Genomic DNA, 21,158 nt, shown 5'->3' with positions numbered 1-21,158 from the left:
TGAGGATATTTCTCTTAATGCTTTGTTTTTCCAACAAAATATATTTTAAAAGGCCAGTATTATTATTTAATGCTATTAGCAGGCATATTGAAATATTCTATTTTAACCCAATGGAGACTTTGAAGTTTCAAATTTAATATGTCCTTGAATCAAAGTGTGAAATATGATATGTCAAGAACTATGTAATGTTTTGAACAACCACAAATAAAAAATTAAAAAAAAGAAAGAAACATGTATTCAAAGCTGTTGAGGTATTAATTTATTCTACATGGTAATAAACACATTTCTAGTATTTAAAAATCCTTTATACTATAGGATGGGGTTACCATAGTCTTGGTATGCTTTCTAGATGAATTATTAACCAATTAAAAATGTCAGGATAAAAAACTGAAAGGATAATGGTTCTATAATATTTGGTGGCAACTATCCTATGTCAGAAATATAAACAGCTCTGCTAATCTCCTTTTCCCCAGGTGGTGTTTCCTGACACCTCTCAAACAATTTCAGAATAAAATAAATTGTGCCACATGCCCATAGGAAACAAAACTAAGCAAACTCAGATTCACAAGGAAAGGTCTTGAAACCATGAAGCAGCACAAGGTCAGACCATGGGGCACTTCATTTTCCCAGTTACCATGTTCAATAAGCAAGCAATTCTTAGAACAAAGAAGGGCTCAACCAGTTAGTCTCAGTAGTCTCCAAGAGGCAGGCATGAGTTAATATAATGTTCTGCACTGAGCCCATTTGAGATGGAAGTTCTAAAATAGGAAGATTTCTGGAGAACACTTAATGCTGAATTAATGGATGGATCCATTACCAGAGGCAGTCAGCATGTTAAACACCTCTGAGGATGACAGATGAATTATCGCCGGATACCACTGTACCAGAAGTGAGATGTCGAATTCGACTTCATGGCAGTGTCACCTGGTCATTGAACGGATAACGCTTTCCTTATATAAGGGAGGAGGAATGTGAGAAGTCACAGTTTCAGCATCCCCAGCTTGAGTTGCGTGGTATGTTATGCACAGCACAAAGATTCCATAGGGGAATTCACAGAAATTAGACACCCATCCGTCCTCCATCTGGAGAACCCAGATTTAAAATTAGTAATTTATAAATAATAAAAGTTGAGCACAGTGCACCGCAATGCAGTCTGACTTTCTGAAGAGCACTCGTTGGAGGGGAAAAAAGTAAAAAAGTACGGAGTCGTGGAGGAATGGTGAAAGTTTTGTGTGGCACACCTAGAGTGCTGCTGACTCAGGGGCAGTCAGTCCTCTTTCCCAATGTGACAGTCACTCTTGAGACTGGCAGAGAACAGAGATCGAGCCCAGTCTGCTGGAACAGGCTGACCCTTTGCAGCAGGCACCACAGCCAGGTTAGACTGACTGCATTCTGATAAGACAGCTGGAAATTTGCAGCTGAATTCAGGGAGAAGAAGGATTGATGAATTGATGGGAAGTGTCTCCCAGCATGGATTTTTTTTTTTTTTCTTGAAGATCAACTGGCCAAAGAACCACCTACCTAAAAACCACTTTGCACCTTTAGATAAAACAGACCCTGGCAGTGAAAGGGACTCTTGACCACAAAAAGCAAAAGGTTTTCTATAGCGACTGACTGACACAGTTTGCCCAGGACTTCAGGGAAGGACACAGGACTTTCAGCAAAAATGTGGAAGAGTTGGTCACCTCATGGCCAGTACCACCCACACAATCAGGGCCTCTGTGCTGGTCCTGCAATTTAGGGAATGCTGCCCTACCTTCTTAAAGGCATGACTTTGCTTATGGTCCTGGAGGCCTCCCAGGGAAAGGTGATGTGTCCACTTGGAACCCTCTCCTCTGAAAGTCCCAGAATTCAGGGTTTCTGGCCCCCAAAACATTAAATGGACTTTCAGGAGAATGGACCTTCTTAACCAGGCTCTGAAGCACAAGCCCTGGAAATTCTAGGGTAGCCTGGATTTTTCAGGGCATGTATTAAAAAGGGTTGGAGTTGGGATTTTACAGTGGAAGTTTCCACAGTATATCTTTTAAGAACATCTTAATAGATGTAAAATTATAATGAACATGAATTTGGAAACAAATTCCAAATTCAGAAGAGTACTTTCTTGGGGAGATCAAAAGATAAGCTCCTAGAGGGACAGACATTATTAATGATCTACTCTTTCTTAAGCAGAGGTATGCATGTGAAGATGCATACTTCAAAATGTTACTAGAATTCCTTAAAATGCATACTTGATTGAAGAAACTGAATGTGGGATATACAGGAATCCTCTGTAGGTCTTTGCAACTTTTTGATAAAACTATCCAAAATATTTTTTAAATACTACACTGTATAACATGAATCATAGTAAAAAGAAAAATTACAAAGCACATGTGATATATTTCACTATAAAATATTACAGTATGAATAAAAGCCGCCACTAGAGAAAAAAACTTGTAAACAAAATAGGCTAAATATTGCTAAATCTGAACATGAGGGATATAAACTTCTTTAAGAATGATGATTCTATTTTCATGATTTATAAACATTTTATCCCATCTTCTATTTTTTATTTTGTATCATTTAACAATATGTCTTACTTCTTATCTCTTTTAATACTTGTAAATCTTTTCCTTTGAAATGAAAGCTCTTATTTAAGCTGTTCTATATATCTCACTATCGATTAAAAGAATATGTTCCTATGGATTGCCATTAAATCAATCATACATTCTGAAATAACCTGGTTCAGAAATGAGCAAATCTTAGTAAAGGAGACAATTGCATCTTTTAAGATTGTGGTCCAATGCTGCCTTTGTGGATTGTGTACAGGTTTTTAAATGTTTGTTCTTTTATTTGTTTTTAAGTTCTGATGACTTGATTCATGGGTTATGTACTCATTGTCAATTCTTACAAAATAATTTGTATTTCAGTGGTGAATAATGAAACTTCAGCTACTTCCGCCAAATTAAAAAAATGAGTCAAACAGAAGCAACTATTTCAATGAAAGGTAAAAATACCAAAACAATGATAATATAAGAAACACCCTTTGACATAATTAGACCAAAGTTTTAGCCACTAACAGTTTTAAAACTGTATTTCTGATGGCAAAGAACATTTTTCTAATTTCCCAGTAATAAAAATTCATTTACATTTCTCCAGTTTCTTTTTCCAAGCTTTTAATTCAAACATCCATGGGGCAGGTAAACACTTTATGTGTTCTTGTCCTCTACGGAAGATGGCCTGGTGTTGAGGGCCAAGGTCCCAATTTCAACAAATGTGTCAGTGCACTATTACTTAGCAAGGAGAAGAGGTTGCTATGGCTAATTAAGTGAAATCATTTGTCCATTGGCATCATATTGCCCTTCTGCATTGGGCAGTGGGAAAGCAATAAGAATGCTTAGAGGCGCTAAGAGGTACATGATCAGGAAAACACTGCAATAAAATCAACCCATAAAGCCAGAAGAAAACATATAAGGGCCATTTAACATTAGGAAAATATAACAAGCTATGAAGGTAAGAACCGAAGAAGGTGGCCTACTTCAAATAAATCTCATCACAGAAACTGTAAACAGCAGTAAGTCCACTTTGTAGCAATGTACTTCAGATTATAATTTGTCATCTTGATCCACTCATTCTAAAGAAAGTGAGAAATTATTTCTCAGTGTGAATGTTGGTTAAAAGCATGAAGGCTTCAGCAAGACACAAAAGTCAGAAATGCAAATACAGCCCAACTGCCCAGAAGGCCTCACTCCTTTTCTTACCTCCAAAATAATAGGTGCCCCCTGAATAAATCTGCTCAGGCCCAAGCAAAGGAGAAGCAGCGGTCACGTGGCCATCCACCACCACACTCAGGTGATTCCTTTTAGCAGAGAAGGAGATGGAATGCCACTGTCCATCATTCAATCCAGCACCTGGGGGAGGGGAACACAGGTGAAAGAGATGACTTAACAGAAGCACTACAGGAGGCTGGTTTTCAACAAGGACGCACACAGCACTGTAGCCACTGCAGTATTTACATCACTGTAGTCCCCCTTTCTATTTCAAAGAAAGAAGAATGAAGAACCAGTAACTTCTTAATTGGTTAAAAAAAAAAGTTCCCCAGTGAATGCCTGAAGCTCTATGGACACTTTGTTTTTTCCTAAACATACATACCTGTGATGAAGCTAAATTTATAAATTAAACACACCAAGAGATTAACAAAGTAACTAACCATAAGATTCAATAACTATAGCAATATACTCAAAGTTAGTTAAAAGCTATGAATTATTTATTTCTGGAATTTTCCATTTAACATTTGCGGACCATAGTTAACCCTAAGTAACTAAACTGCAGAAAGGACAAGTGTGGAAAAGCTAAATAATAATATCATAGTCATAAAAAGGGAAGACAAGGAGGAGGGGAAAGGGTGCTGAGTAGCGAGTAAGCATCCTTCACGTGTGAAGTGTGCATGGTCATCGCCCCTTCTTAGGGCCTCCATGACAGGAACACCACTCCTGGCACCAGACATCCTGAAGAGTTAGTCTGTCCATTATTTGGCATTGACTGATTTTCAACTTCCATCCATGTGATTCACCCCTGCGGGGAGGAGTTTAGGAAGAGTATACATATTTCTACATCTTACCCAATAAAATGTTTTGCCTATTTTTTGTACTTTTATGGAAGCTACTTTTATGATATATGGTAGAGTTTTTGCAAACTATATGAGCAGCAAAGAATTTAAGTTATCCTATGGACATGTTCCCCCTGATGTCCAACAAGAAAACCCTCTGCCCTATTGGTTTAGCTCTCGTACTGTAAATCTTGGAAGTTTTATAAATGTATTGGTGGGTTTTGCTGTTCGTATTGGCCCTCAGGCACAGGGCCCTGGTATTCCTCAGTGTAGAGAAGGCTGTGATGAGTCTTTTGGAGAAAATATGCATGCTAGATAAGCTTCATTCAGGCATGAGTTAGGATGCTGTTGACGGTGAGTTCACTGTTAACAGATCAACAGCACACTGCACACTAAATAGGGTGTCTCTAAACAGAAACACACATTCAGGAAGGTTATACATTGATTGCTTCAGAGAAATTTTATGACCAGAGATTCACAGGAACTAAACCCTGTATTTCCCCTCAGAGTACTGGTTCAGTATTCCCTAAATCAGCATTCATGGAAACTTTATAGAACAGAACTATCACAAACAATGAGAATCAACTCTCTATATATGTATATAAATATGTGTGTGCACATCTATGCACACACATACACAATTCTAATTATGTTAATTTTTATATAATGTTGCTATAATCAAAAGTCAAGGTGTTCTTATTGCTTCCAAAAACAATCTCCAGTCCTCAGGAGAGGCAGTCCCACTGACATGACTCCACAGGATGGCACAGCCCTCCCCCTTACAGGGAACTACACACAAGGAGCTCTGTGGTTGAGTTCTGAGCAGAGGCTCAGAGCCTAAGCATCTCCATTGTGGATTTACCAGTCAAGTTTACACCCACTGAATACTTAACTCGGCATAATTATGCAGATCAAATCACTAAACAAAAACATAAGCACTCTCTTAAACCCAAAGAGCTGCTTTTCTAATATTATATGCAATTTCCTTTCTGGTATCACATGGACCTCTTTTCTGATATTATATGCAATTTCTTTTATTCCACTTAGCTGGTTTCTACCACAGGCTTTCAGACTGAAAATGCATCCAAGTCCCCTTAATTGAATACACTTTTCTGCCCTGGATGTGTTGAATCTAATTCAGATTCTAGCTGGGATACAGAAGCCCCACATCATATCCAGAAAGACAAAGAAAAAAAGTGTCAGGATCCAACTCTGGTTTGATTTATGAAAGATGATGGCAAAGACTTGAAAGCTGATGTGGAGAATGTAGGTTAGGTACTTTTAGACACATTTCCTAAGAGTGGACTCTAAATAGACACCGAATAGAGTTATATAATCCTTGAGGGTATAAGTTTGGACTCAAATAAGTCAAACATTCCAGACTTGTCATTCAATGCTTCCCGTGGGGGAAGTGCACATAGAGTGAAAATCCTGTGTATGCTTTGCCCCAATGTACAGACACCTCCATCTCTGTCCCCACCTCTGTCCCCAGAGTGCCTCCATCTTGTTTCCAAAGCCCTGTGTACCTGACTCTACTTCTGTTATTTCATGTCACACCTTCCCCTTTGGCCTTGGATGGTGCTTCTCAAACTACCTGTGGTGATATAAATTTTATTTTCCAATCTACTGCAGATTGATACTTTTATGAAATGTGATAAAAATGAATCATGAAAAAAATCTTAATGGCATGAAATGCAAACCTGCGAACCACGTGCTTCAATGTTGCAGGCATCTATTCTTGTCATAACTGTTTCTAAAAGCTTAATTTCAATTTTTATATTTGTCTTGTCATGAATCAGTAACAAGTATTTCAGGGACCCAGTGCTGGTGCAGGGAATACGCACTTTGTATTGAGGGGCTCTGGGCAATTGCTGCCAAGGCACACAACAGAATTAATCAAAGGCATTGGGAGGCCTTCTGACTAACCTTGCTAATGCAGCAGCCAAATTAGAACAAAAAGAAACCGTGACAAGCCACTCAGTGATTTTACACAGTTAAATGCTTCCCTCTGATCAGCTGGCAGGGTAGGAACTTGCGCTATGGTTGTGGAAGAAACTTCAGAAAACTGACCTCCAGCATCATTTGTAATAGACATCATTTACCTGTGGAGGAGACTTATTACCTGTCAGTGGGATTTATTATACGAATTAAATCATGAAGGGTCTCTTTAACTTATTGCAACTAATTCTACATAATTTTTAATCAGATTCTATATTTCTTTGTAAGTATACGAATCCTTTCCACTTCAAGAGCAGATGAAAAGTGAGCCCTTTTAAGGGTCACACTACTTGGAATGGGAGAAAGGAGAAGGAGGAATCTTAGGATTTATAGGTTTTTTTCATCATTATGATATTATGTAACTAAACACTAATTCTATTTACTGTCGCCTTCACTCATACCTTCTGAGTGGGGGTAGAGAGCCTGTTGTTGGTATAGTAACAAAATAATGATAATGATGATGATAATTTTATTGAGCTATTATTCGTAACAGGTACAGAATGCTTTCACTGAATCTTTGCAACTTTTATCCTCATTTTAAATATGGAGAAAATGAGACTCAGGGAGGATAAACAGTTACCCAAGATAGTTTCCAGCTGGCGAATAGAGGAATAAACAGAAACTCAGCTGACTCCAAGATCCACATTCTTCTCTTCCTACAAAGCAGGTGGCCTCCTTATTTTTTTTTTTTTTTGATCATGTTTAACAATTAACATTGATAAAGAGAAAAGCAGTCCCTGGAAGCCAGGAGCTGGCCCAGAGTTATTGGAAAGGCCTTACTATGTAAGAATCTGGCAGAGCCCTGCTTGGTGGTATCCTGTCAAACCTAAGCAACCTCTCAGGACACCCACATCAGACAAGGTCACTGGACAATGAAATGGGGGGAAGAAATCAATTCCACTTCATGACCTTGTGCAAGCACAGACAAAAGCAAGGCCTCTGTGCCAACCACAAAAATACCACGCTCTCCCTCTTCTGGATGACAGGAATGACCAACAATTTTTTTTGCCCAATTGAAACTTTAGCCTTATTTCTTTCCTCTATTCTTCTAGATGAGCTTTACAATGGTACCTAATCATAGAATTACCCCCACATCCTGACAGTCTTTAATCTACAGCATGTTTGCCTCCTTGAAACTTCTCCCAGGTCAATGAACACAACCCCAAATCCTACAAGAAGTCATTCTGGACACCTTTGCATTGAGACAACCCCGGTGGCTCTTGGGGTGTGTGTTCCTCTTGTTGCAACAAGCAACAAGCCCGACTCCTTGGAACTCCAGGTATGTTTACAGCAGTCTTTGGCTGGAAAACACTGACATCTACAAATGGAAGAATGGGTTCATAAATGGAAGTGCTTGCAATTGTGGTGGTAGAAGAAGACAGGATGGTGGACCCAAACCTCCCCCCCACACCAGCATCTCTCTTTTTCCCCATCCCCCTCTGGCTTAAATCACATAAACACACAAAATGCAGCAGGAGGGAAAAGTTTGTCTCTGCTCCCTCATATATAATCTCTGCTACTATCTTAAATTGCTACAGAAACATTATGACAGCTCAGCCGCCATCACTCTCTCATATGACTGTAACTGGCATCCAGAGGATAAGATGTAGAAAGAAAAAATAAGCCTGCCATCGAGGGTAGGTTCTCGGTAAAGGTGCAAAAGGCAATTATTCGGAGACCATTACTCAAGGAGCAACCAAAGGGTTGTGCCTATTTCCAAATATATTTCAGTGTTCTGAAAGCACCAGAAATTCCCATATCTACTAACTGTAGTCACTAACCAGAATTAAGGATCCAGATCACTAGATAGCTCTTGTCAAGATGACAGGATGGAGGTCATGGGTAGCCATCACTTTAGTGGAAAGCAGGAGCTTCAGGGATGACAGGATTATAGTCAGCAGAGTAGGAGCAGGCTGGCAGTGAACGGGAGGAAGGGGAACTTAAAAATGGCTTCTCCTGGGTAAGGCAAACACAGACTGCTACTCCACTGCCAGGGATCCTGGAAACACAAATGCCCAGCAAGTGAAAATCTGCCAACACCCCACACGTTGCAAGCCTGTCCCAGCCAGGTCCCGCCACGGGACCAAGCGGCCTCATTTTCACCATCAGGCAAAAGCTGCAGAGAAATGCTCCAGATCAGCAGGAATCTCAAATTTGACAACAAAGACTTTTGTTTTAAATAGGAAAACAGAACTGCATTGTTCATTGGGTCCTTGATGCCAAGTGAATGGATTTTGCTTTGACGCCTCTAAGCATGATGATGATATTTTGTGTCACAAGGGATTTTTAGAGTATTGCTTGTATGTTTCATGATTTAGATAATATAACGTTTCAGAAATGATTCAGGGTGACATAATATTTTTGAAAAATTCCAAATGACAATTTGCAAAACTGTACCTCACAGTAAAATTTTAGCTTCAAATCTCAAACATTTGTACAATTCAGTTCTTTCTCAATAGAATTTAATTTTTTTTTCATTGCAAAAGATAAAAAGTTTGAGTTTTTGAAACTGAAATAGATTAGTAATTTAGATCTCCGATAGCTATGAAAAATTAAGCTACTCTTGCCTGGTGAGGTGGTACATACCAGTAATCCTAGCAACTCAAGAAGCTGAGGCAGGAGGATGGCAAGTTCAAAGTCAGCCTCAGCAACTTAGTAAGACCCTGTCTCAAAATAAAAAATAAAAAGGATAGGGGATGTAGCTCAGTGATAGAGTGCCCCTGGGTTCAATCCCCAGTATCACATACACACACACACACAAAAAAAAAATAATAATAAGCCACCTTTATATAATGTAAAGACATTATAATATGATAGCAATCTATTCATAAGTGCATTTTTAGAGTCATAATATAACTTATTTAATTATCTTTGTACAGGTGAAGTATTTTCCTATGATAGAACAAGCTGAGTCCCCACCCACCCAACCACCATTTAAGTAGTCTACCAGTGCATGCAAAATGTACTTGCTTCACTGAAATTAGCAAAAGTTAATATTTTTAAAGCAACTGGACAGAGTTGGTAAGTGAAGGCTGACTTTTGTTATCTGAAGTGTAACAGTTTTGCTGACATTCTTATTAGCAGCTGTGGAAATAATCACATGAAGTCATAGGACATCATAATGGATTATATTGTATATGGATTTAAACATGCATTTAGAGATTTTTAAATCACTCAGGGTATTCCCTACAGACGTACACCTAGTATTTTACGAACTCTATATTCCTATAAAGTGGTTAGAAATGAGCTAGCTTCATGGGGCCAACTACAGTAGCATTGTACTGAAGCAGTTTAAGATGTTGAAAATTAAACTATGAATATAACCACTTCAGAGAACATCAAGTATATCCCAATAAACTACACAATAATGGCAATCCTTACATTTTTAGACCCTTGTTTTATGGGCCTATTAATTATTAATAATACACTGATTAATTTATGTCCTTTATTCAAGACTGCAAATCTCCCACATTTTGAGGATTACATAGAGTCAAGCATAGCACCTCTTAAAATCATAATTAATAGTGAATTTCTAGCTCCTGCATTTCAATTGCAATGATAGATGAACAATAACACAAAGGTTATAAAGAATAGTCATTTGTGTATGTGTTTGTACATTTGTTTTCCTTATTAGTTTTCAAATGTATTTTAACTTCTTTTTCTCCCTTTCCAAGTCAAATTCTATCAACTTTGGTCATAGTTAATATAGAGGAATAGTACACTGTCATTGGTAAATTGTTTTTTAAAGATCATTTATTAAATTAATGTAGCAGTTTACCTCAATGCAACCTTCACTTTCTGGGCTTAGATGTTCTTCTACTTATGTAAAAAATGGAGATATCTTCTTGAGAACTATATAATTTTAATGAAGAAACAAAAATATCCCTCATTCAAAGCACTGATCTACATTAACACTAATTTTCTAGACACTCATATATTCACCTTAATTATATTACTTCTAGTTATTGAAACAGGACCGTATTGCTTACAAGTGAAGAGAATTCCAATTGGTGCCCAAGGGGAAAACTTTGCACAAATCTTTACATTTTGCCCCAAATCTATCCAAATCTTTACAAAGTGCAACAAGTAAATTTAGCTAAATACTTAAGTTTTGCATTTATATTATACACTGATATAAAGATATAGGTATAGATTCCAGAAAGATCTCTCCCAGTCTCCAAAAGACCAGATGAGATATCAGCCATGTTTGGCAAAGTCTAGTTTTCCTATAAATGACATCCAATTAACTTATTGGTCTATTTCAAGTGTTTCACATTATCCTCAAAACACACATTTCTCAGGATATTCTATAATTTGTCTGAAGTGGGAGAAAGAGTCACAGAAGGAAATTTCTATTCCCCCATCTCTATCATTTTGGTTAATAAGAACTGCAAAGGTTGGAATGATATTTAAAAGGAAATTGGAATCAAGTTCCTCTAAGGAAGAGTACTGATAATCTTATTAACTCTAGTATTCATTTATTAAACAAATATTAATTTTTTGGTTATGCATAAAATTTGTGGAGAAGGAACCGAGAGATAATGAAATCTTCCAGATCCATATGCTTGGCCTGTGGGAGTACATTTATTACCTGCTGTGATGTCACTGGGTAATTTTCCCTGCCGGAGGAGATTCAGCTTGAGTTTTCCATCACTAAGCAAGAGGAGAAGACCCCCTGAAACCAGCTGAAGTTCACTGAAGAGCAGAAGTCCGGCCTTATTCCATGTTCGAAATTGAAAACTGGCTGAAATTTCCTCCTCTCTGGGAGAGGCCGGCAGAGCTAAGTAACTCCTGGAGCTCAGAAAAGTCAGAGGCACCCACTGTGGTTGTGAACAGGAAAATGACACATTTCCCTGAGGACGAAGTAGAATAAAAAAATCTTTCAGCATGTTTTATATATTCCATTAGTAATAGAATTTTAAATAAGCACGAAGACTGCTTATCAATTGTACATTATCCTCAATTTAAACCAACAAACTGCCAACACCATAAAAAATCCAGGTCCTAGCCATATACTTTAAGGTTCTTCAACCACTTTCTCTGGTCTTATCCCCATTTCTCAAATTTAATATAGATTTGAAAAGTCCCTAAAACTAACTTTACTTAGAAAATACATGTTGGAATGAAAATGTTCAGTCTTGGTCAAATAAAATCGTTAAACTATATTGATTCTGTTAAGAGTGAATTAACTTCCATTTGTAAAGATCTATCATGTTCCCATGAACAAAATAACAAAAGCTAAAGAGCAAACAATGCTAACTTTTATGCTAAACCATAATGTAAATGCAGTTATAAGACAATCAAACTCAGGGAAAATGGAAAATGTTATCCACTGGACTTGGTCTCAGGCTTCAATTAACCTGCAAGCAACACACCCTCTTGCCAGTAAAAAGTGGGGTTTCCTTACATGAGCATTTTCTGAAAAATTAAACTTTGAATGAAACACATATCTATTTTTTATTTCTCCTTTAAATTATTTTCTCTTTTATTAAAAACCACTACTTTAAAAATCTTAGTTGAATGTTAAGATCCTTAAAAAACAGCACCAATTCACAATTAGGAATAAAATAATTTTTCAGTAATATTCTTGTAAAGTGCTTTGGGATTTGTTGATGCGACATGAGCTTCAATTTACATGTACTAAATTTTAAACAATGCAAGAAATCACGTGTTATCAAATGGGTAAAGCTGGAAACCGTTGCCCTCCCCCCACAATTTCTTTCCTTCCCTGTCTGCTCCTGGGTAAAACATGCTGAAAAAGGTGGCTTGGGTGATATTTTACAATTAAAAGTAAAACACAAGCCGTTTGACTCCAAGGGATTTTTTTTTGTGTGTGATCATGCATATGAAGGATGAGAACAGAAATGCTGGTTTATCCACTCTCCCTTTTCTCTTCCACCAAGTACTACCTCTTCCTCCCAAAGGCTGGGAGCAACTCCAGCCCAACCCACCCTCAGTGCTTGGCTGGGGAACTACCAGACTAGTGGCTACCCAGGGACAACTGCCAGAGACCCCTCCTCAGAAAGCCTCCCCACAAGCTGAAAATGCTCTACAAAGTCCAACATGTCTGTATACAGTATGGCTGGAGGCAGAATTAGTGGCTTCTGCCATCTTCCACCTTCCCCTGCCAGGACGACTTCAACTTCCAAGCTCCTCTGACAATTGCTAAGATCCAAGTTCTAAGATAGATCCTTGGTTCATAATATTCACTCTTGTGCTGCTTCCCTGACTAATCCCTGACCAACAGTTAGATTTAAATTCTTCTACTGGTCCACTGAATTAGAACATAATACAGCCTGAGCAATAGTACTATTTGCAAAGACTGGTTGATGAAATGTTGCAAAAGCCACATGTTGTTGTTGTTGTTTTTTAATCTGTATGGATAACTATGGAAAAATACAAGCTTTTCCAATGTCTCTCTAATATACATGGCTGTTATCTGATTTCAGAAACTCCCTATGCTCATCTACTGTGTTGGTCAAGGAGAATCCTATTGAGGCAATTGCAGAGCAAAAGAAATTATTCTCCTAGGAGCAATAAGATCACAACTAAATCAAAATATTCACTGTTAAAAAAAACTGCTTTACTTCACATAAAAATAAAAATTATGTGTTGTGAATTACAATTCCTTTAAATAGAATTAATACTTTATATTCATATTGCCAGAGAAGAAAATTAAATAAAAGCAATCTTGGAAATATTGCATTGACTGGGAACCTACAATGGAGTAATTTTATTGCAGAAAAGACTTTCTGTTTACTCATTCCTTCATGAAGACTCTTACCGTGGTGATGATCTGTGGTTTTTGTTGCTTGGCCAAACCAATGATGTCAACTCCATTATAATAGAGATTTTCTAAACATCCATGAAAATTTTTATATTGGAATGACACTGATTTTTCAGGTGCTGGAATCCCTCCAAAGCTGATCTTAGAAAGAAAAATGGCATCAATAATATTGTTTAGTGATTTATGATAATCTGCTTAAATGATTATGATTAGCAACTATAGCTGTAAGGCCGAGGTACAGATCAAGTTTTCATCATCCTGCATCAAAAAATATTCAGATACAGATTTTAAAGCAAATTTATATGCATTCAGTCCTTATTCACACTAGAGCTTGATAATCCCAACAAATTGTTAATCACACCTGGTTTTGATGTTTATCACTTGATGAGGAAAATCATATCTTTATATCCATCATAAAACTTGATCTGTTAATAATGTTACTAATTGTAACATTTTATTTTGTATACATTTCTAGCACACATTGATATTTGTGTATTTGAATCAATTGTTAATGAGTTAATCAATCTTTTTGTTGTCTTAATCTTTTGGATACACCCCCATCACCCCATAAATCTATACTTTGCTTAGGAGTAGCCTAAACCATAAAGAAATCATAAAACACATATTTGCTTTTGGTAATGAGATCTCATCATGTGGGAAATACCTATGCAGAGTATTTCAGGGTGAAAAGGGTGATTCTGCACCCTGATAATAAATTAACACACTGCAGGGAATATGCAGCCTCCAGGACCCAAGCCCACCATTGAGTTAGGCCACTGTGGGAAGTATTTCACCAGCCAGGTGGATGTACTACACAGGTGGGTTCTCTATAGCACATTTTCTGTTGGGAAGCTAAATGACACATCGATCATAAAATCGGTATTAATTGAAATGTAACCATCACACCTCATAATCAAGATCCAGGTAATTGAATTCTCCCTGTGCATGGAAACGATGCCTATGCTCATCCACTGTAAAGTTGACCTGTTTGCCCAAACGCTGGATGAGCACAGAATGCCAATGCTGGTCATCCAGCAGGCTGCCCAGCGTGAGATTGATTGGCGCATGAGTGGAGGGCAGTTTAGCATCACCTTTGAAGAGGGAGAGACAACATACCATTATTCACAGTTAAAAGGAAAAAAAAAAGTTTCCCTTTTGTGGCCCAGCATCTCTCACAATAATTGTAATGTCCTTACTGTGTCCCATCCCATAGACGAGTGTGGATTTACCTGAAGTTTGAGTACAACAGTCTCCCAACCTTGTAATTTCTTCCACCGCTAATTCTTTTTATTATTATTACTCATTGCATGCTCATTTTCTATGTAAATTTTATCTTTGCTACAACCTCATTATTTTTACTACTGCAATATTTTTCAATGACCCATCCCTTTCTTTTATGGTGCTAGAAAATAGTTATGAAATTCTATCTAGGGCTATGGAAAAAAATCATTCAGCAAGGATCTTATGCAATTTAAAAAATGTGAACCATTTTAACATGATAGGGTAATAACTGGCAGATAGATAAGTCCTTGAATTGGAAAATAAAGCACCTTAAATGATTTTTAAAAAATAAGCCATAAAAGCATAAGGTTACTTAAGAAATAAGTAAATGATCAAATCTTCAATCACAGCGCCAAATGTTTTACCTGAATTAATAAGTAAAAACAGTTTTCCTCTTCTTAACTCCAGTGTGATATGGTCTCCACTTGGCCCTGCCCTGTGGAGTAGAATCCCATCACTCTGCATGGTTTTAAATTTCAAAGAAATAATATCTTTTATTGGGCTCAGGGATTTTTGATCAAATCGGTAGAGAAGGGAACTTTTTCCATCAAGATCAACCACCTCTGATCCTAGAGACAAAGATATTAAAAGTCATGGATAAATATATAAATAAGGATAAATATGCCCTCCATTGAAGCTATTTAAGTGTATGTGTGTGTGTACGTGTGTGTAATAATTATGAGGACTGAATGCCTAATTCCTTCTTGAAACCCAGGATTGATTCCATTTTAGTCTTCACTGCTTCCAAAATTCATGGGGTAAAAATACATTTTAAACGTATACCTGATTTTCTCTTTAAAAATGAAAATCTGGAAAAAAAGGTTATGATCAACATACATAAAATCACTTTGCATTTTCACAATCCATATTTTTAACAATGCTTTTGAAGTGTTGAAATTAGATGGGTTTTCTGGCTCTAGAAAAAAGTGATTTTGATATCTCAAAATGCTTTTATCCATGTGCTATATAAAAAAGGATCCTCACAGAAATAAGCATACACTCTACACTTCCACCACTTCAACTGCATATTAAACTGACCTTTGTGTTTTTTATACATATTTTTCATGACTAAGTGAAAATATTTAAGAGCAGTGCTATTTTCTGCCTTCTCAAGAGTGTCGTTGGAAAGACATTAACTTAATGATATTGTGAGGTTTATTCTGCCACATTTGTGTTATAACTGTGACACTGACATGTTGTTTCAGCTTTCTGACAATGTCTTACCAACTCATTGTCAAGATAACTCTTACTCAATCCATCTGAAAAAAGATGTCATGTTATACTGGTAACATAACAGCACAACTGTCAGAATCGGTTGCCCCCTGAACAAGAGACGTAAAAAAGAACCCATAATACTCAGAGATCTAGCAGTGTTTTCTACATTTCATAAGTAGAAGATTTTTTTTAAATGCAATTACCCTTAAGAGTACATTTATGTAATAAATGAAGACATTAGAGAAGCCCAATAAAATATGAAGCTATTTTTCAACTGGTAAGCTGACTTCTTCCAGTCAACAAAATGACATTACAGCTTACTCATCTTGTTCCATTTGACAAAATTATGACAGCTACTCTTAGGCCCCAATATGCATTTTATTCTGATTATCCATCATATTTTATAAACCATTCATAAGTACCACCACCCTCAAATATTTTTTCCACTGCTTTATGCTGCTATCTTCTGAAAATTCAGGTTTGATTTTTTTTTCACTTCTTGCTAATGTGCTTATAAAGAATTCATTCACCAAGCACACATGAATAAACATTGCATTCTTTAGAAAGAATAATGTTAACGGAACAATTATTCCTTGTTATATAGCTGGATGAATGTTCATGGTAAAAACATAATTCTGTGTCAAATACAAATAATGTGCTCCACAATTATTAGATTACAATAAATTAAGAAAATTTTCAATAAGACAGACTTTAAGTGCTCACACATTTGGAGCGATGCAGTTATCTCTGAGTTAATGTATTGCTTAAAGGCAACCATCAGAGTCATGATTTTATTTTAGATAAAGACTGTTTGTGGAATTAGCTACTGAGAGATTTTTTTCCCCATAAAAAGTTTAGCCTATGTTACTTTAGTCGACTATTTCTTTTTTTTCTCTCTTTTTTCACTATGGTTATTATTATGTTATAATGGTCCTATCCATCTTCCGAGGCATCTGAAGCTTTTGTGCCTGGATATTTTCATCAGCAAAATAAGGTAGCAAAAAGCATTTCAGGCAATGGATGCCTAAGGCAATGGTGCTCGGCTTCCTCTCTTAAACTGAAGTCACTGGACATGTTCTTGCTTTCCACTCCCCAAGTGCATGAGTGTACAACTGGATAAATTCCTTCAGTGAAAAATATTTATACCAGCATGTTTGAGGCACTGTAAAGAGGCTGGGATAAAAGGGTAAGTACTGGACACCATCATGGATTCTGACCTCAGCAGCTTATACTCAGGGAAGATGGACAATATTTAGCAAATGAACAAGGTCAGTTCACAGAACCACTGTGGATTGTAACTAGCATTCAAATTAGGAAGATGGGGCCACGTGTTAAGGTAAGGAGAAAAGTCTTTTTCAGGCTCAGGTCTAGAAACCTGAGGCTAAGGAGGGCAATCTACCTTGTCCTCCCCCAACTAGATGACTTTTGAAACACTTGATTTTCAGAGGCCTAGATCTTCTCCCAACACAGTCCCATTTACTAGCATGAAAGAACACTTGGAAGATTGCTGAAACCATAGACAGGCTCAGAAGAAGGAATGAAATGGACTTCATTCAACAAAGAGGCTTGAAAGGGAAGGAAAGGAGTACAGAAGTAGGGAATTTGAAACATGGCTACAATCACATCACAGATTTCACATGCATGTAAACAATGCCCTTCAGGGAAAAAAAAGCTTATTTGCAACTGAGGGCATGGGTGCATTTGCAATGCAAGAAAAAGTCAAGTAGCATACATGTAATAGATGGATATGATTCTTATAAGAAAGATTCGGGATGATTCTTAACAGCATTACTTGAGACAAAATCGTCACTCATAACAGTTCACTTTTTAAAGTATCTCATTTAGAAAAAGTCATTTATACACAAACATATCTGATATGTAAAAATATAATTTTAAAGCATCATCCCAAAAAACTAACATGTGATACAGAAAGTACATGATGTAGAAATCTAGAACTACTTGTAAAAATCTCTTAAGAAAAAAATTACTCTTTTGATCTTTGCAGAGAGCATTTGAATTCTATATATCATCAGTACCTAACTCTCCAAACTGCTGTCAGGAGAGATAGATGTATTATCTTGAAAGTGATTTTACCACCATTAAGAAAAAATCAGAAAAACTAGAAATAAAGGAACAAATCTGTTTCTTACCAATGTTAAACTGGAGCATTTTTAACAAACCAGTGTAAAGATTCTTTAATTTTACATGAATCAGTAGCTTTCTGATTTTATAATTTATTACTGATTAAGGATAGATTCTATAAAGTTACACATTCATTTGTAGATTTTTTTCCCAGTAGAAATGCAAATGACTTCTATCTGCCAGAAAAAAAATATCCTCAGAGGTTATGATTGGACATTAGTCACTTATGTATTTACCTATTAATATTATTCCAACATTCTTTCTAGGATTCCTAAGTATTCCTGAGTATGTACTCATACTCTTAATTTTTTTAAACTAGAATTAACCTTCTTCTGATTCCTTCATTAGAAAATCAAAAGCATCTGTGATATGCATTTATTCTATATTTAAAGGATGGTTGGTTTCACACTTTTGGAAATTTTACTTTACCATGAGTCATTGAGAAAGCACATTTGGACATTACATCATTGGCCAGGAAAGCAACATTTGAAGTCATGGCTGCAACTGGTACCAGTTTATTTTCTATTCCACAAAGATTTTCAGATTTAAGAATTCAAGAATTCTTGACCTGCCAAAGCAATTTCTCACAAGGGAATTTTAAGGTGATTCATCATTTTAAATTTAAACACCTATACAAGATCTAATATGAATATGTAGAATTAATAAGATTACTCTAACTCAAGCTTTATTTGTTTAGAAACACTAATCATCAAAAATAATACTTATATTTCAACTTGCAGTCAATGGCTATCATATTTATTCCTATCTTTTGTCAAATACCTTTGAGGAAAAACATCTTTGGAGTTGTATAAATAGGAAAAGTAGATGAATCAACTAAGTTACAGAAATTTATAAGAATAAAAGTCCTGCAGTACAAAGATGTAGAAGAAGACTTCTTACCTGATTGAAGGGAAGAATGATTTTTCTTATTGTCAATTTATTAATTAGCATGCTTTTTAACTGAGATCATATTTATAATAATTGGATTATTACCAAGATTAATAATGTGACTGTCATGCATTGGGTCATCATGGGGAGGGTACAAACTCTAATTTCCTAGTAACAGGTTGCAAATTATTGTGATATAGCCACCTCTTTTTAGCCTAGCCCCCTTTTAAGCCATTTATAACAGTGTATATTGCCACTTTGCCTAATAGTGTAGCCAGTCTGTATGAGTTTAAATCATTGCTCCATCTTGGGCAACTGTATGAGAAATGTTGTCACTTCAAAACCACAAATTTTATTAACATAATTCTGGAATTCAGAAGACCTAAAATCAAGGTGTTGGCACAAGCTGCTTCCCTTTGGGTATCTAAGAATTAATCATCCCTTTCTATGCCTTTTCTACCTTCTAGAGATCACCTGCATGCTTTGGCTCATGGCCTCTTCCTCCAGGTGTTAGACCAGTTTTTGTGGCATCTTCAAATCTCTTTCATTCACATTCTCTCTCTCATTTCTGTATTCACAGTCACATGTCCTTCTCTGACTGACCCACCTACCTCCCTCTCAAAAGGACCCTTGTGATTGCATTGGGTCCACCTGAATATACCAGAATAATCTCCCCACTTAAGAACCTTCACTTAATTAAATTTGCTAACGTCCTCTTCCACGTAAGATAACGTTTGTATTTCTTCTTCTTTCAAGTGCCTGTTCAGTTCCTTTGCCCATTTATTGATTGGGTTATTCGTTTTTTTGGTGTTAAGTTTTTTGAGTTCTTTGTATATCCTAGAGATTAATGCTCTGAGGAGCAGGTGGTAAAGATTTTCTCTCATCATTCTGTAGGTTATCTGTTTGTGTTCTTGATTGTTTCCTTTGCTATGAAGAAGCTTTTTAGTTTGATGCCATCCCATTTATGGATGCTTGATTTCACTTCTTGTGCTTGAGGAGTTTTATTGAGGAAGTCTGTTCCTGGGTCGATAAGATGGAGAGTTGGGCCTACTTTTTCTTTCAGTATGCGTGGGGTCTCTGGTCTAATGCCAAGGTCCTTGATCTATTTTGAGTTTTGTACAGGGTGAGATATAGGGGTTCAATTTCAATCTACTACATATGGATTTCCAGTTTTCCCAGCACCATTTGTTGAAGAGGCTATCTTTTCTCCAATATATGTTTATGGCACCTTGGTCTAGTATGAGATAATTGTATTTATGTGGGTATGTTTCTGTGTCTTCTGTTCTGTTCCATTGGTCTTCAATTGTATTTTTATGCAAATACCACACCGTTTTTGTTACTGTTGCTCTGTAGTATTGTGATGGCTCCTGTTTCACTTTTCTCACTGGGGATTGCTCTGGCTATTCTGGGCCTCTTATTTTTCCAAAGAATTTCATGACTGCTTTTTCTATGAAGAAGATCATTGGAATTTTAATGGCAAATGCATTAAATTTGTATAGTGCTTTGGGGAGTATGGTCATTTTGTCAATATTCATTCTGCCTATCCAAGAACAAGGGAGATCTTTCCATTTTCTAAAGTCTTCTCCAATTTCTTTCTTTAGTGTTCTGTAGTTTTCATTGTAGAGGACTTTCACCTTTCCACGTCACGTTCAACCACAACCATGAGATCAAAAGTGCAATGGGTTGCACCCCATCTATGTATAATATGTCAAAATACATCCAACTGTTATATAGATCTAAAAACAACAAATAAACATTTTTTAAAAAATAAAATAAAATGTTGAGGTAAGCTTCTGCTTAAAAAAAGAAGAAGAAGAAGAAGGCAGGAGAGAGCTTGATGTACTTTAGAAAGATAAATTTAAACATAATTACAGTCTTTGCAAAATTTACATACATGTCAGTGGAGTGCTTGGTAACTTTAAAACTAATCATGTAAATTTATTGACTTAGAAAGACATCCACAATATACTTTAAATGGGGAGGCGTGTTAAAAAGAAAAAGAAAAAAACAGCATATCTGCAGGTTTCAGAGACTATGATCTTTGATGGGACATTATTGTATCACAGCAAATCACTTAACCTCTTTGTCCTTGTTTCCTCGACTGTAAAATGAGAATAATAATAGTATTTCCTCATAGGATTCATGCATGAATGTATATCTGCATAGTTTTTAGAAGCTGGCACCTAATGAGTGATTGATAAATGTTAATGACCACTAATGATAAAGGTATTATTTGTTATTAGAATATTGGACAAGAAAAGA

General features: G+C 36.5%; 1 protein-coding gene across 6 annotated transcripts in view; it reads right to left on the bottom strand.

Annotated features, from left to right (window-relative positions):
• Positions 1–21,158, bottom strand: part of Cntnap4 (contactin associated protein family member 4) — a 243,533-nt gene that overhangs the window by 85,057 nt on the left and 137,318 nt on the right. For 4 of the 6 annotated variants that reach the window (XM_027933142.2, XM_027933144.2, XM_027933147.2 and 1 more), the window contains exons 5-9: positions 15,017–15,220; positions 14,277–14,461; positions 13,368–13,511; positions 11,175–11,436; positions 3,738–3,887 (exon numbers count right to left, since the gene is read on the bottom strand). In XM_027933142.2, coding sequence (XP_027788943.2) covers positions 3,738–3,887; positions 11,175–11,436; positions 13,368–13,511; positions 14,277–14,461; positions 15,017–15,220 — 945 coding nt within the window. The remainder of the gene's footprint in view (positions 1–3,737; positions 3,888–11,174; positions 11,437–13,367; positions 13,512–14,276; positions 14,462–15,016; positions 15,221–21,158) is intronic. The other 2 variants (XM_027933146.2, XM_027933145.2) reach the window with 2 other exon arrangements.

Source organism: Marmota flaviventris, chromosome 18, assembly GCF_047511675.1.
Source record: "Marmota flaviventris isolate mMarFla1 chromosome 18, mMarFla1.hap1, whole genome shotgun sequence".
NCBI classification, from domain to species: domain Eukaryota; kingdom Metazoa; phylum Chordata; class Mammalia; order Rodentia; family Sciuridae; genus Marmota; species Marmota flaviventris.
The sequence above is the reverse complement of the archived record's forward strand: the minus strand, read 5'-3'. Positions and strand labels throughout refer to the sequence as shown.